This window comes from Triturus cristatus, chromosome 8, assembly GCF_964204655.1.
Source record: "Triturus cristatus chromosome 8, aTriCri1.1, whole genome shotgun sequence".
Lineage (NCBI taxonomy): Eukaryota > Metazoa > Chordata > Amphibia > Caudata > Salamandridae > Triturus > Triturus cristatus.
Window position 1 is genome coordinate 936588880 of NC_140591.1, and position 17145 is coordinate 936606024.

Genomic DNA, 17145 nt, shown 5'->3' on the forward strand with positions numbered 1-17145 from the left:
TGTTTTCCTTTTTTTTAACGGTATACTAGAGTAGTAGAACTCAGTAGCCACCTAATCCCATTTACTTCTTATGTATTTTACTCTTCTGCACTACATTATTTGTCACAGAAGAGGAGACTCCTGAAGCTCTATTGAACCTGAAACAAAAAAGAACGTATTTGAAATTGAAAACCTTAGTAAACATGCAGTACATATGTTAAAGATAGACCCTATTGTTACTTAGTTCTTGTGATGCATCCACTTTCTGATTTTCTGTAAAGCACTGCACTACCCTCAAGGGTCAGGTCTGGCTACAAAAATAGCCAGAATCAATAAGCGTTTAGTCCACATCTTAACTTCTCAGCATTTTGCAACAAACTACATAATCACAATAAAGAATACTCGAATATCATTTATTTTCTGAATTTACATCTGAAAGATTTACAAAGAAAGATGCAGACAAATGCATATTGTAGTGCAGCTTCAAATATGTAAAGAACAGGCAACAGTGCACATCGATTTGGAATGCTAGAATTAAACAGCACATGCTTTCTCGGTTTAACGTTTTTATTTTCTGGGAAGAGAACAAATTTGAATTTGACTGTATGTAGATCAGGCCATGCATATAAATCAAAGGCAAGACAGTTAAGTCTACATTATTTGTTTTTTCAATCAGATTCTATTGCTTCTATAGATGTATTTAAGTGATGAGATATCTTGGGTATTCACAAAAATTGCAAGGCTTGGCTTGTTTAAGTTCCCTTCTTTTTCAATGTAGTTACCCAACACCGCAATGTGGCTATGTAGCCCATGGCTATTTCTCAAATATTGCTGTAAGATTTACAGATACAGAAAAACAGTTATTCAGTCACCCTATGTGTTGTATTGTTCATGCTACTACAGATCTGTCTCTTCTGGAGCCTCTGTCACTTCTAATGTCCATATGAGATAAAGTTTAACAAATTAACTTTAGTTGTACTCTGCTTCACAGAGTAAACATCTCACACTTTACATTATTATGAAGCAGTAAACAAATATCAGTTTAGATGACATACAGTAGCAAGAGACAACATTTTTAAGTGGATAAAAATGGTTAAAATGCATTCACCAAAGTATACATGCTCAATGATTCTGTTGCTCTACGTTCTTACCATTGTAATTTTAATTTTCACTACAATTCCACTGTATGAAAAATTTAAAACTACTCAATCCTAGAATTTGGTGAAAGCAGCAGCAATAGTCATAATGCATATTTTAACAATTTTGCTTTGGTCTCATAAAAAGATCATCCAGATAGATGATACTATTTCCAGAGAAAGGAGCAATGAAGTGGCCAGTAGGAAAAATGTAAGCAAACAGTAAAAAGAGAAGTGCATTGGAGGAATACATAAATCCTCTTTATATGTACTTTGGTGCTGCTGCTCTACACTGGAGCATCAATTACCAGGATGTTTATAGATCGTGGGGTGACGAGAGGCGGGTGGTCAAGTACCAAACAAACATGCACAAAAAGGATGAGGTACAACTGTTGGAGAGTATCTAAAATCTTACCTGCTCCCAACAACATCCAACTCTGTATATTATATGTGACGCTACAGGATAACAATTCATTTGCAGACCTATTTGGGCAATTCTTCTGACCTCACCCCAACTGCTACAGAGAGTTTATTAACAGTCAGGTAGAGGGAAGAGGAAATAAATGATTATTATTTTTACATGGTTCTAGGCTTGCAAATGGACTTCAAATGGAAAACAAAAACAGCTATACGCAATTGTATCTTGTGTCTTCTGTAAAAACTAAAAACAATATTTCTGAAATCAGTAGTATATAAAAGAAATGTATTTTACAGCACTTGTTCATGTTAACTTTAACAAACCGCATATGCTGTAACTTCTATTTTGTGTATAAAAAACATGTTATCCACATTATGATCACATTCACAACAGTGCAGTAGGTGGGAAGACAACCATGTCTTTATTTGAGTGACGAAAATATACTTGAGCCCCCGAAGCAACATACTTTTGAGATCTCAGACCTTATGGGGCAATATTTCCTTTGGAGTAGAAGCAAACCAACTGTTTTAACAACCATACCCCACAATACCGTAACATCAATCTGGAGCAACGAATGACAAACACCACCAATCGGAAATCAAAGTCTCTCCACTTTGCTGCTGTGTAACAGTGTTTCTTGGTCTGATTGAAAAGTATCAACTTTTCTTACAGGGTCATCATTCTTTCCGTTTCTATCTTGTCCTTGTTTACAGTGTAGGGGGTTTTAATCCATATTTTTTTGCAACTTCTGTCTGGGCATAGGCAGCATCACACAATGAATACAGGTGGGCCATCTCCATTTCGGACTTGGCAAGGTTGATTGCTTTGTTAAACATGTCAATAGCTTTAACAAGATTTCCCCTGAAGAAAAAAAAAAACACAAAGTCAAAACTATTTCCATTTTATGCATGGTATGTATGTGTGTGAGTGTGTGTATATATATATATATATTTAGTCCAATCCTGCTTGTCTTCGTTACGAACAAGCACTGACACCGTGGGATATTTCAAAGATTCTTTATTCCATCAAGAACGCTTCAACCCAAGACGCGTTTCGGCGGACGGGTCCGCCTTGTTCACTTGTCTGATTTCACTCAAATGCGGTCCTTTCACAGTTTTCAACACTCGTACACAGCACAAGGGGTTACCTTGGCAACACAAGGTCAGTAAAAGACATAGAAGAGTTCTTAAGATAAGTGAAATACTGATGGTTGACTCACGTAAAAAACAGAAAAGACCCAAATGTCAAATTAAATTACACATTTTGTCAAGTTTAAACATTGGTCAACTTTGTTAGCTCTTGTGATTCAAATAATTCAATTCGGTGGTTTGCCTAAATGCAACTCATGAGCGAAACAAAGCGCTCAGACCATTGAGCCCAAGTGGGCAGTGATTAATCAAGAAAATATAGAAAACACCAAAAAATCCAAAATTACAAAAAAATAACAATTCCAAGCACAGTTGGCCTTGTAACGTGTCTAATATTATAATATGTTCATAATCACAGAAAACTGAATCAAAGCAGGATTTGCTCAAATCTAAGGAGTGAGTCAGAGAAAAGGGGGGGAAAAAACAATAAACAAATTAGGGATTGCTTCAGGGATTTCAAAGTATGCAGCGACTTTACAATACTAAGTGATAATTCGGACATCAATTATGCGGTTTCACTAAACAAGGGATTACAGATGTGTACTCAACGCTTCGTCTGCATTCATACCATTGGGAATTTTACAATCCAACAAGATTATATATTTGGATTCCAATCTCCGTAGTGCCAATTGCCTATTTCCTCCCCTGACATTCTTTTTCACACTATCAATGACAAAATATTTTAGATCCTCTGCTCTCCCACCATGTACTGAGTTTATGTGTCGGGCCACAGGATATGTCGGGTCGTCATTGTTAATTGCCCTTAGGTGTTGCAATATCCTGACATTTGCGGGGTGGATCGCACTGCCTACGTACATTTTATTACATGTACATTGTAGTACATAAACCGCGAAATCCGTTTTACATGTGTAATGGTCACGGATTTCTAGCGGAGTTTTTCTCAGGGGAGTGGAGACTGATCTAATATTTACTCCATGTCTGCAGGCTTTGCATCTTGAACATTTGAAAAATCCCTTTTGCAATTTTAGCCAACTGCTACCTTTCTCATTTACAGGGGCATTGACAACTAATTCACTTTTCATAGACTTGGCTCTTCTGAATGTTAATTGAGGGAGCTTAGTACACGAGGGGCCTATGATGGGATCACATTGAACTAACGGCCAGTGTCTGTACAAAATTTTTCTTAGATTATTATGATACATATTGTACCCTGTAACTAATCTAGGGGTTTGAACTTTCTGGACCAGTTTTTCTTCGGATTTTTTGAAAATCAAATTTTCTCTGGTAATGCCTACACACTTTTGTTTGGCTTTTTCCAAGGTTTGTGTTGTATATCCTCTCTTGCTGAGTCTTGTACATAAATTCGGCATGGAGGCTTGTAAACTCTCTGGGGTACTGCAATTACGTTTCATACGCAGACACTCCGCATAGGGAATACTTTCTATCAGATTAGTTGGATGGAAACTCTGGGCGTGTAAAATCGCATTTCCTGATGTTGTTTTTCTAAATGTACGAGACTGTACTTTGTTGCTACTAATGTAGAGCTCTAAATCAAGAAATGCTATAGATGTAGTGCTAGTAGTACAGGTAAATTAAGATTTAAGTCATTTGCATTAAGTTTAGTAGCAAAATCGACATATATATATATTGGAGAGCAGTGTGAGCCGGCGCTGACAGCGTTGAGGCATTTTTTTACTGAAAGTTTAGCACTGGTGCGATGATTGAATACCGTCCAGCGCAATTTCTTTTACTCTGTATGGCGCCTCGGTGCAACCTTATTTTTTAAAATTAATACGTTTAATGGGGGGTGAATTTGTATGCTGATACTGTTATTTTAGTCTGTACTTGGCACCCACCTGATTCGGTCCCCGGCGATTTTGTGCCGATTGAACGGAGGGACGCGACTCCTCCCCCTTACTGCGTCACCTCCTCTACCCTCCTATATTGGTAATGACCACTCGACCGCGCAGCGGGCGAGCGCAGCGGGCGCGCCGACAACGCGCCTAAGGCGCGCCAAAGGCAAGCCCGTCTGCGTCCGGCCGGCCGGGGAAAGGGGCCACGACCCCTGGCCGAAATAGGTCAGTAATATGTTGGAGCGCGCAACAACTTCGCGCTCTCTGTCCAGCATTTTCTACAGCCTGTCTCCATAGTCTTAAGGCGGAAGACACTAACAACTGTAAAGAGTGTCAGTATAACTGGCTCAATAGATCTACGCTTAAGGCTGAGAATATTAGGCTTACATGCAGACTACTTAATACTAGATCTATGCGGAAGCATAATCTTGATATATACGATCTGCTCACAGATATGAAACTTGACCTCCTATTTCTTACTGAGACTTGGCTTGACCCCAATTCTGAACCGGATATAGTTGCTTCTCTTCCAGCTGGCTATGCCATAGTATGACTGGACAGAACTTGAGGTAGAGGTGGTGGAATAGCTATAATTTTTAAGCAGCCACTATGTTGTCAACTTGAACCTCTCGCTATCGCTGACAGTGAGACAGGAGCCTTTTCCATTAAGGTTAACGCTGGCAACACGGTGAAGGGCTTCTTGGTCTATCGTGCTCCTGGTCCTTTCACCCACTTTACTACCAGACTAATCGAAGGTATAACGGAAGCCGCCTTGCGTAGGGACAAGATTATGCTCTTAGGTGACCTTAACATCCATCTGGATGACCAACAGGACAAAGGAGCCATTGACTTCTGTCAGCAATTACATTCCCTCCAATTACACACCAGATCCAAGGCCCCGACTCACCAAAAGGGCCACTTATTGGACCCTATCTTTGTCAACTGGGAAGACATTGAAGTTAAGGCCCCCGTTCCTGTCCCTTGGTCTGACCACTTTTTAGTGCCTTTTATAATAAATATCCTTGCCAGCAATATCCAAAAGCCTACCAACACTAAATATATGAGCCCGAATGGACTGCTTTTTCCAAAGCTAAGTTCGATACTGCTCTGACTAAAGGCGGCAGACCAGGAGGTGAGGATGCTGCTACTGCATCGGATAGACTGGAAGGCCGCATTAATAATGCTCTAGATGAAATAGCCCCTCTCTGTCACAAAAATCCTTGTAGTAGACCCCAGAGATCCGCCCCCTGGTACAGCGATGAACTTCGCCTAGCTAAAGCGGAATGCAAACAACTAGAAAGACAGTGGAGGGTGGCTTACCTTGATCAAGCAAAACAGAGGTATATAGATAAACGCAGAGAATATCATAGTTTGATCAGGCGTGCCAAAACAACTTATTTTTCAGGTAGGATAGGAGAAGCTAATAACTCTACCAAGGAGCTATTCAAAATTTATAAGGAAATCTCTCTCTGTGGCTCATCTGTTGACCCGTCCTCGGTCTCAGAGGAATCCTGTAACCGTATTGCTGCCTTCTTTTCTGATAAAGTGGCCACCATCTACTCCACTTTTTCGGGAGGGAAGGAAAAGGGAACAGAGTTCAGTGAGAACATATGGGTCGGCATGGGTGTTAATAGCCTGGACAACTTTCTCACTCCATCCCCTGACGGGCTCCAGCAGATATGTTGCTCCATTAAGTCAGGATCCCCTCGGGATCCTGCATCACCGAAACTTCTTGGAGAGAGTATTGAGATCCTTGAACCCCATATTAGAGATGTTCTGGATCTTTCCTTCATATACGGCACCGTACCCAAAAGTTGGAAGCAGGCTGTAGTACTCCCGCTTAAAAAAAAAACTAATCTTAGCTGGGACAGGCTGGACAATCTCCTTCCTATTTCACTCCTCCCCTACCTGGCCAAAGTAGCAGAAAAGGTGGCAAATCTTCAACTTATGGCTTTTGTGGAGAAAGTCAACCTGCTCCACACAACTCAGTTTGGCTTTCATGCACGCCATTCCACGGAGTCTGAGCTGCTCATGGCCACTGAGACTATCAGGCAAGGGGTTGATGAGGGGCATACTATGGCCCTCATTTTACTTGACCTAAGTGCAGCCTTTGACACTGTAGCACATTTCACCTTGCTACAGTGTCTCAACAAAGGTGGTGTCACTGGGTCAGCGCTGAGGTGGATCCAATCTTTCCTGACTGATAGGGGCTTTCAGGTCAGACAGGGGGAACACTACTCTCGTGTGTTCAATCTTGACCAAGGGGTCCCCCAGGGCTCCGCCCTGAGCCCCACCCTGTTAAACCTTTATGCTTCCCCTGTAGCTACCATTGTGGAAAGTCATGGCATTCAACTAGTGTCATATGCTGATGACACACAGCTGGTCATCTCGCTGTCACGGGCACCTGATGTTGCGGCATCCAGCTTCAGTGCTTGCATCCTGGATGTCTGACAACTGCCTGAAGCTGAATGGGTCCAAAACTGAAGTGCTCGTGGTAGGAGGTGGCCCGAATGTGTGGTCCTCGGCATGGTGGCCAGCATGCCTGGGCTCCACTCCAGTGCCTTGTCAACAGGCCAAAAATCTTGGGGTGATGTTCGACTCCGACCTATCATTTGCTCTCCAGATTAATCGGGTTGTCGGAATGTGCTTCGGTATGCTCAAGAGTCTAAGGAAGACTCTGGACCTACTTCCAGTTACTGCCAGGCAGACTCTTGTGCATGCCTTGGTCACATCTAGACTCGATTACTCTAACCTCCTCTATCTGGGAATAACAGTGGAAGCCTCAATCGTCTCCAGGTACTTCAAAATGCCACAGCCCGGCTGGTGCTGAGGCTTCCTAGAAGAACGGCCAAGTTGCTTTGAAGTCCCTACACTGGCTTCCGATCAGAGAAAGGATTACCTTCAAAGCACTTTGCATGTGTCACCGCATTATTAGGGGCAGGGCGCCTGCTCCCCTACAAAACCTCATCACCCCCTACAGACCGGAGCGGATGCTCAGATCTTCTGGCACCGGACTGGTAGTCGTCCCCAAAATTCATAAAGCTCGAATGGGGGGGGGGGGGGGGGGGGGGGGGTTTGGGGGGGTTGGGAGATCTTTCAGGTTTCTTGCAGCCAAGAGCTGGAATATGCTTCCGATGGAGCTGCGCCTCGAACCTTCAGAGGCTAAGTTCCGTAGAGCTTTAAAAACTCACCTCTTTCGCTCAGTACTGATGTAACCTCCCTGTTCTAGCCGCTTCTTACTTCTCTCTAGGCGCGGGGACACGCCGGGGCGCGTAACCATGCGCTTTACAAAATTCCATAATTAAATTAAAATATATATATATATATATATATACACACACACACACACACACACACACATACATACATGCATGCATACAAACACACTGTTCTAGTCCTAGTAAGCAAGGGATAACGCATTCAAAAAGGAAAAGCAACTTAACTGCAATTGACCATTTAATGATAACCAGCTTTCTAGGGGAGATATAGTACAATAAGGCATGGCAGCGTAGTAATAAATATCCAGTGACTAACAATATTACTTACCTCTAATATTGGTAGCACAATTAATATCAAAGGACATTTTCCAATGCCAACTTAGGAAAATTTACGAGAAGAATGAGGAACATGTCAAAGCAGTGTAAAAATTAAAGGCCATGGTTCACGTTTTCTTTTTTTTAATTTGTTTATTTTGTCTGGTTGTACAAGTGATCCATCCTTACAGTGCAATCATACAGTTCGTGTTGTACAGAAATTAGATATACATATGTGCAAGCTTCAACAGACAGTTATCTGCGGGTACATTAGATCATTCACCAGTACATTGACATTCTCTGCTGTACAGGGAGGCTTTCCATACAGTATAACAATTACATGCCATTATTCACTCCGGTGTTGTGCATTTAGATAACAGTCCCATGTTTATACTCCCCCCCCCCCCCCCACTCAATATAACCAAACCTCTCCGCCTGACTCGTACAGTTATTGTTCAGATCTCCGAACCAGTCTTATTCATCACTCTGCATTAGCTGGAGATATTGCCTTAGAGGTTCCCAGAAATCCCTGGGCCTTGATGCTTGTGGTAGTTCTTCCGCATAGACCTCCATAGTTTCCCTACAATACGTCATGTCTACCAGCCAATCCTTGAACCTAGGGGGGCGTTTGCTGCCCCATCTAATTGCCACCCGTCTTTTTGCCAGCAGCAGGGATACCGCTAGGAATTTGCGCTTCTTCACGGGCTTCAATTTATATATCCCCAGCAAGCACACCAGAGGAGTGCTCGGCACTAGTTCAGCCAACATGCTCGTTATTGCATCCATTATCTCTTGCCAGTATTTGTGTATCTGAGGGCATGCCCACGGTAGGTGTAGGAAATCTGCGTGTAGAGCGTCACATCTTTGACATTTATCATGTGTTCTGAGACCGTATCTATGTAATTGCGTTGGGGAGTAATAAAATTGATGCAGAAATGTAAAGTGTATGATACGCAAATTACAATTTGATGTCAATAACCTTAATTGCGTGCAGCTATATTCCCGGTCCTGTACCTCAATGGCCTCTCCTAGCAGTGTTTCCCACCTGATAAGCAATTAATACTAACCTCTTTTTGCTCTGATTGTGATGCAGTGCATAAACGGGGACATTAATTTCTGGTGTGTTGGTGCTTTCTAGCATAGCTTGTAGTGCGAGTAGTGTTGGTGGTTCCTTCGGGTAGGTTGTATACATATCCCTGATCGCCATCTGCAAGCGCAGAAGAGCGAACATCTTCATTGGTGTGTTATGTATGCTCTATGATGGATCGCCCCGTTGTATAACTCTGCCATGCGGGAAAACATCCTTCATGGCGGAGATCTTCATGTCCGACAGAAGCTGTATGGTTCACATGGTTAGCACAATCATATCTCAAATCCAGGTGTTCATATTCCCCACGTTTTTGGAAGAGGGTCTACGTGGATCACAGAGTATCAAAGTATGAAAATTACTACTAATTTTTATTATATACAACTGGATTCAATTTGAAAAACCGTATATTTTGGGACGACGAGTCTGGACAGCGTAACCATTAATCAAACAAATTTTTGATATTTGTTTCAGATGAACAATTTACTTACCGTCGGTAACGATGTATCTGTAAGAGACATATGTTATATTCCTTACCCTAGAATTACGCCCAGGCGCCAGACTAGTTCCAAAGAATGTCTTTTTCTTCTTAGCAGTACCCCTGCGCGTCGGTAGGTGGCGTTGGTCGACTCCGGGTTTGTCGTCGTGGTCGCCGAGATGATGTTGCAGTGCCTACACAGACACCACGCTGACATCAGTTCTGACACGACTTTCCACGCCAGAAGCGGAGAGCCACGAAAGACACTGACCACTGGTGCGCCACAACTAGGGCCCTCCAAGGTTGTCCCTATCCGTAGAAGTCAATTCGCAGAGAGGGGAGGATGGGTGGGGCGGTAAGGAATCTATAACTAACATATCTCTTACAGATACATCGTTACCGAAGGTAAGTAACTTGTTCATCTGATAGAGACCGTTAGTTATAGATTACTTACCTTAGAATAGATACCCCAGCAATTCCATCCCTGGAGGAGGTCTGCTAACTACGTTCACACCAGAAAGTCCTGGAGGACCGAATGGGTAAATGGCCGTCACTCTGGACTTGGCAGTCCAGGCAGTAATGTCTGGTGAACGTGTGCAAGGATGCCCATGTGGCTGCCTGGCAGATGTCAAGAAGTAGGACTCCACGAGCCAATGCAGTGATTTCTGCTGTAGTGCTAGAGGAATGAGCATGCAGCCCGACTGGAGGTTCCTTTTTCACGAAAGCATAACAGATTCTAATAAAAAGGACAATCCATCAAGTGCTGGCATGATTTTGAACAGCCCAACATTTCTTGGCACCTACATAGCCAACGAAGAGTTGATCATCCACCTGGAAATCTTTTGTGCGGTCAAGATAGAAGGAAAGCGCACGTTTAGGGTCCAGAGGGTGTAGTCTCTCCTCCTCCTTTGAAGGGTGCAGAGGTGGGAAAAAGGTGGGCAAGGTGATAGTTTGTCCTACATGAAATGGTGTAATCACTTTAGGAAGGAACAAGGGCATCGTACCAAGCACCACTTTGTACGGATGCACGGAGAAGAAAGGGGGCTTAGAAGAAAGGGGGCTTAGAAGAAAGAGCTTGAAGCTCATTCACCCTGCAAGCAGAGGTGATAGCGACAAGGAAGGCAGTTTTCAGAGTGAGGAGCCTGAGAGGACAGCTGTGAAGAGGCTCGAAGTGAGCACACATAAGATATGTTAGAACAAGGTTGAAGTACCACTGGGGCATTATGAAAGGAGATGGAGGAAAGGAGAAGAGTAATGCCTTTAGAGAATCTATTTACAATAGGAGATTTGAATAAGGAAGGTTGATCTGGCAGCCGAAGAAGAGCAGAGATAGCAGCAAGATAGCCTTTAAGAGGGCCCAGAGCAGAGCCCTGCTGGGCCGAAGAAAGTATATACATGAGAACCTCCGAAAGAGGGACAGAAAGGGGACTAACAGCCTATGCTGTGCACCATGCCACAAACTTGTTCCATCTACAGACGTATACCGTTTTAGTAGAGGGACGCCTGGCTGTCAAGATGACACTACAGACTTTGGGAGGAAGGTCAAAAGCTGCCAACTGTCGCCGCTCAATCTCCACGCAAGTAGGTGGATGCTTGACAGGTTCGGGTGAAGAACCATCCTCTGCTGCTGCGACAGAAGATCCTCCCGAAGGTGCAGTCCGATCGGAGGATCGATGGCCATGCTCAGGAGCTCGGGGTACCAGACTCTTCGTGCCCAGTCTGGAACCACAAGAATAACTTGGGCCCGGTCACACTTGATGTTCTTCAGCACTCGGGCAGAAGTGGTACAGGTGAAAAGGCATACAGGAGGCCGTGACTCTACTTGTGACGAAAAGCGCCGCCAAGCGAGTGCCACCTTGGAAACTACAACGCGCAGAATTGCTGACATTGCGCGTTCTCTTCAGTGGCGAACAGATCTAACCAAGGCTCCCCCCTCCACCTCTGAAAGAGACCTTGCACCACCTCCGAGTGAAGACGGCATTCGTGATCTACCAAGCAATGACGGCCGAGTTCGTCCGCCCGGGCGCTTACAGAACCTGCCAGGTGTTGCACCACCAGGGTCTTGTCCTGATGTTCCAGCCATGTCCAGAGGCAAAGAGCCTCTTGAGATAGGGTCCACACCACCACCCTGCCCTGTTTGTTGCAGTACCACATGGAGATGGTGTTGTCGGTGAACACCTGCACCCCTTTCCCTTTGAGAGCGGGAAGGAATGCTTTCAGTGCCGGGCAGATCGCCCGAAGCTCCAGCAGATTGACATAGAGCCCAGACTCCGCCTGAGACCAGACGCCTCTGATCTCCGCCTCTCCCAGATGGTCGCCCCATCCCAGAAGTGATCCCTCTGTCACCACTGTGAAATCTGGTTGGGAAAGGGAGAGGGATCTGCCTCTAACCCCAAGCTTGGTTTGTTAGCCACCACTGCAATTGTTGTGCAGTTTCCTCTGAGATCTGGACGTGGTTAGAAAGATTTCCCTAGTGCTGTGCCCACTGGAACTTCAGGTACCACTGCAGAGCCCACCTATGCCATCTGGCATGATCTACCAGCAGGATGCAGGAGGCCATGAGGCCCAGCAGCCACAGGGTCATTCTCATTGAAATCCGGGATAGAGGTTGAAACATCGGTATCATAGCGACTCACTGCTCGGGAGGAAAGGCCCGCAACTGCACCGTGTACAGAACAGCTCCGATGTAAATGAGCGTGAGTGGGAGTCAGGGGTGACTTCGGCACGTTGATAGTGAACCCCAGCGAATGCAGGAGGTCCGCCATAGTCTGGAGGTGGGAGACGACAGCCTGGGGCGAGCCCACCTTCAGCAGGCAGTCGTTGAGATAGGGGAAGACTGGAACCCCTAACCTGCGCAGATGAGCTGCGACCACAGCCATCACTTTTGTGAACACCCGAGGGGCACTGGGAAGGCCAAAGGGGAGCACAGTGAACTGAAATGCTCATAGCCTACCCTGAACCCTAGATAGCGCCTTTGGGCTGGCAGGACCGGAATATGGAAATAGGTGCCCTGCAAGTCCACCGCCACCACCAGTCTCCAGGGTCAAGGGCAGACAGGACCTGAGCCTACATGAGCATTTTGAACTTCTCCTTCCTGAGGAAGCGATTGAGGGCACGGAGTTCTAGAAATAGGATGCAAGTCTTTGTCCTTTTTGGGCATGACCTACTTATGGCGCAGGGACCCCCTTGATCGCTGCCTTGGCCAAGAGCTGAGACTTCCTGACAGAGAATCACCAGATGATCCTCAGACATGCGATCGAAAGACAGTGGCCTGGAGGGAGGGGTGGTCTCAATGGGGAGGGAGTAGCCCCTTCGGACTATTTGCAAAACCACCTGTCCGACGCGATGGATTGTCAGGGGGCGAGGTGATAGAGAATCCTGTTGCCCACTGCCCGTTGATGGGCCTTAAATGTCAGACTAGGAGGGTTTGGAGGCTGCGGCAGGTGGGGGAATGAGTGGACAGGACCGCCCACAGGCTCTCGGACCCACAAGGTCGCTGCGTCCCACGTCCGCGCAGAGGCTGGGCAGCTTCCATGAACCAGTGGCTGGACTGGGCCGGACGTGGCTGGGCGCCCCTTCCATTGCCACGAATGGGGTGGAAAGAAGACTGGAGTGGTTGATAAGATGCAGCGAGGCCCAAAGATCTGGTCCTAGCCCGAGAACCTTTAAACTGCTTGAGTGCCGAGTCTGCTTTGTCGCCAAAAAGACAACGGCCAGCAAGGTTGGCTGGACATCCCCCGAAAAGCTGGATTTCCTCAACCAGGATACCGATGTAGCAGTCGTTCTGCCCAGAGAGTCGGTGGTATCCAGACCACATCGTATTGTGAATTTGGCTGCGGCCCTCCTATCCGCCACTGAGGCAGCACCTGCGCAACAATATCCCAACTTGGTGTGAAAATACGGTATTCAAAGACCACAGCGCCAAGCTGAAAGAAGAGAACATACGCTTCCCAAGGGGACCCAGCTTCTTGGAGCTCCTATCTGGAGGAGCAGAAGGGAATGCGCCTTTTAAAGAAGAGGCTTGGACCACCAAGCTCTCGGGGGAAGGGTGTTGGGTGAGGAAAACTTGGTCGCCAGGAGCCCCTGTGCTGGGCTTAGATCAGGTGCCTAGGAGGACGTTAGTGAAGGGAAGAAGGGGTTCAGAGGAGGATGCCGCAGGCTGAAGCACCTCTGTCAGGAGGTTAGTCCTGACTGCCACTGAAGGGAGGTCAAGGCCCAAGACATCAGTCGCCCTTTGCAGCACCACAGCATAGGACGCTCCCTCCTCCGTAGCCACGGTAGGGGGAGGAGGCATGCAAAGGTCTGGAGAAGTGTCCAGACCACTGGTGTCACCCAGGTCCTCTCACCAGTCCAGTTCTTCCAGCTGGTCTGCCAGGGGGTCCAGCGACCCTGCCCAGTCCACAATACCATCTTCCGGCCGGCAGGTAACACAAGGGAAGAACAGGGGAACAAAAGTACCCTCGGGCGTTGGTATCGACGTTGGTCCGGCTCCAGGTCCATCTCAGGGATGGGGACGGCGCTGGGGGCGTCATTACTGGGATCGGCGCCGGGTAAGGTCGAGTAAAATTGACTGGCACTGATCCACAAGACCCTACAGAGCCGGGGCAGGAGCCACCAGCATAGAAGGCCCAGGGCCCCCTTCAGATTCAGCGCCAGCTGAGTAGGGCTGGCCAAACACATGTGTTTGGGCAGCCTCGAACCTCATAGAACTTATGAAGTTGGTCAGGGAACGCTCTGGCTCCCAGAAATGGGGGAGGTGCGGAGTCGTCTCTGGAGTAGGCACCAGAGATGGAGCCTTAGAGAGATGATGCTCCGAATCCCGTGTCACGTCAGCCGACCGACTGGGAGAAGGTGAAGATCGCCGGTGCTTCTTCGCCTTCTTCTTTGACTTACCCAAAGACCTTGAAGAGCGATGAGGTGTGGGGGGTCCGCGAGCGGTCTCGAGACCTTACCCGGGAACGACGCAGAGCCGACCGCTGGACCTCTGTGGTTGCGTGACAGACATCAGCTTGTGACAGGAGTCGCAAGGCTTGAACCCGGTCCGGCGTTGGGACATCTTTCGCACACCGGGAGTCGATAGCCTCGAATTGAAGTCGACAAAACGTTGAAAAGTTAGTCAAAAAGTGCCTAAGCGGTAGCTATCTCCAGATCTGCGCTAGGCTGGCGCGGAAAAAGAAACAACCGACGTCAGCTTGTAGGGGCAGCATCTATGTAGGCACAGCAACGTCATCCCGGCGACCACGACGCCAACGATAGACGTGGAGTTAAACAACGCCACCTTCCAACGCGTAGGGGTACTGCTAAGAATTTTATTTTTCTCTGGATCCAGTCCGACGCCTGGGGTTAACTCTAAGGTAAGGAATCTATAACCAACAGTCTCTTTCAGATATGTTTGAACAAACTAAGTTTGAAAAGGTAGTGTGTCTGTAAATACAGTACTTCTGCTTTGGCATTTTTTAAAGACTTACATCCCTGAATTAATTGCCATTGTCAGACCAGAATTCTGCATCAATAATATGGATTAGCCCATAGGATCAAACACTAAATTTAATATTGCAGCCAATTACTCATAGTGCAACCTTATCCGCCTCACTGTATGGTTCAAATTCTTGCTCATGAGGTGGAGAGACTCCCCAGTAAGGCTTTATTTGCTTAATAATTTCAAAGTAAAAATCTAAAGGAAGACTACAAATACCAAGCCGCACAAATTAAAGGGAAGGTTTTTGGGGTTGGTGGGGCGATTTGACTATGTCAAAGATACCAAGGTTGGAGTACTCTAACTGTGGTTACAGGTAAATAGCTTTGATTTTCCAGCACTGGATGGTTCATAGATTCACATGCTTAAATGATAACTAGAAAGCTGCTAAACTACAGAATCGTCTCATTTTCTAGTTGTCTGTACAGCAAGGCTGTACAGTTTCATAAAGTTGCTCACTGTACCCCAGGGTGCATCCGTACAAATGTTGATTAACCATACACCAGTAAAAAGGACAGGGATATTTCCCCTCTCCCTTGATGGGGCTCTTCTTTATTTGTGGCATAATCATATACAAAACCTATCCCTATGTGCAATACATTGTTTTGTAAGGCTTGGCCTTTTGAAGAGACACCAGACAAAGAACAAATGATTTAACATCCAAAAGTTATTTGTTCAATCCAAATAAAACTTGAGAAGTCACTTGACTAAGGAATGGGATCTTTCCACAATCAAGAAAGGCTTTGGGGAAAAAAAATATATGTAAGTGGGCACCTTTAGAATTTATTGTAAATTTCTCAATCTTTACAGAATGCCAGGTTTGGTTCTTTGATAAGTACTTGTATCTTTCCAACCCTTCATGTTGAATTTATTTCCAATAGTACAGCTCCTCCCCATGAAAGATATTCACTGGATGTTTTGTTAATTGGTTCAAATGGGCTTTGCATTAGAACTCCTAATATATTTAGACCTCATATTGGCATTGATTTCGCAACTGGAGGACAGGCTTGAAATAATCTTCTCATGAATTATTTTACAATAGTCTGCATAGTTAGGCTCCTTCGATATTTAGAACCGGCCATTAGGTAAATAACGTTTGAAGACTATTTAAAGGTAGGATTTCGCAAGGTATAAAACAGGATCTGTTCTAGGGTCCAAGTAGCGTGGTCCTCAAAGTAATATGTGCGGTCATAAGTAGTGCATGATTGGGGGCGCAAGTTAAAGTTAATTGGCTAAACTATGTTTTTTTCAGTGAGATGATGTGGTGGACACCATAGTTACAATTTTCAGACAATTAATGTATTTCTTCTGAGCTCTAAGTGCAAGGGTTTTAGTAAAACTTACAATTGGAATATTGGAGGATCAAATACCTCCAGTGCATGACAGTCACCAGATTTGAGGGGCAATATGGCTCAGTTAAGTTTAGGTACACAATCTCATTATGTACTATGTTTTGTTCATGTGGTCAAGTTTCAAAGGAGAATAGCCAACTGAAGTAAAGATACTCAATCAAGCAAGCAGGTACTTCATCCATTGTTAGTTAACAGAGGTATAAATGAGCATTGAGCTCTATTCCCCCTAATGAAAGTCAGCAAGGACCTACACCGTGTTAGTTTCCAGGGCCAAAACATAAGTTGGCTTCAATACACTAAAGCACTTTCACTGCTTACATAACTTACCTTTGTACTTCAATAGTTCCCATTGTTTCATATGCAAAGTCACACTTGTTATCTATTTCGATGGCTTTGCTGATGAGCTCTAATCCTTTATCCAGATCCTGCTTCCACTGAAGCTGCAGCAAACTGAAAAGAGAACCAGAAGTAGATAAAAAGAAGGCAATTCACACACTGAAACAGAGTTTTGAACAATTCACAGTGCCATTTACACGTCACTTCCAAGCATGCCAGAAACAAGAATACTGAGCTTTTTAATAGGATAAGCAGGACATTAATACTATCAAAGATACTATACATTGGTGACTGATCGTATAGGCCTAATTATATGGTGTCCAAGAGTTGCACGTAAAAAATTAATACATTAATAAAAAGTTAAGGTAAAGTGGATACATAACTTACC

At 45.2% G+C, this 17145-nt stretch overlaps 1 protein-coding gene across 2 annotated transcripts in view; it reads right to left on the reverse strand.

The window, feature by feature from the left end:
• Positions 1-376: 376 nt before the first annotated feature.
• TOMM70 (translocase of outer mitochondrial membrane 70) overlaps positions 377-17145 on the reverse strand; it is a 252001-nt gene continuing 235232 nt past the window's right edge. For both annotated transcript variants that reach the window (XM_085622469.1, XM_085622468.1), the window contains exons 11-12: positions 16749-16871; positions 377-2394 (exon numbers count right to left, since the gene is read on the reverse strand). In XM_085622469.1, the coding sequence (XP_085478595.1) occupies positions 2241-2394; positions 16749-16871 (277 nt within the window). In that variant the 3' untranslated portion in view covers positions 377-2240. The remainder of the gene's footprint in view (positions 2395-16748; positions 16872-17145) is intronic.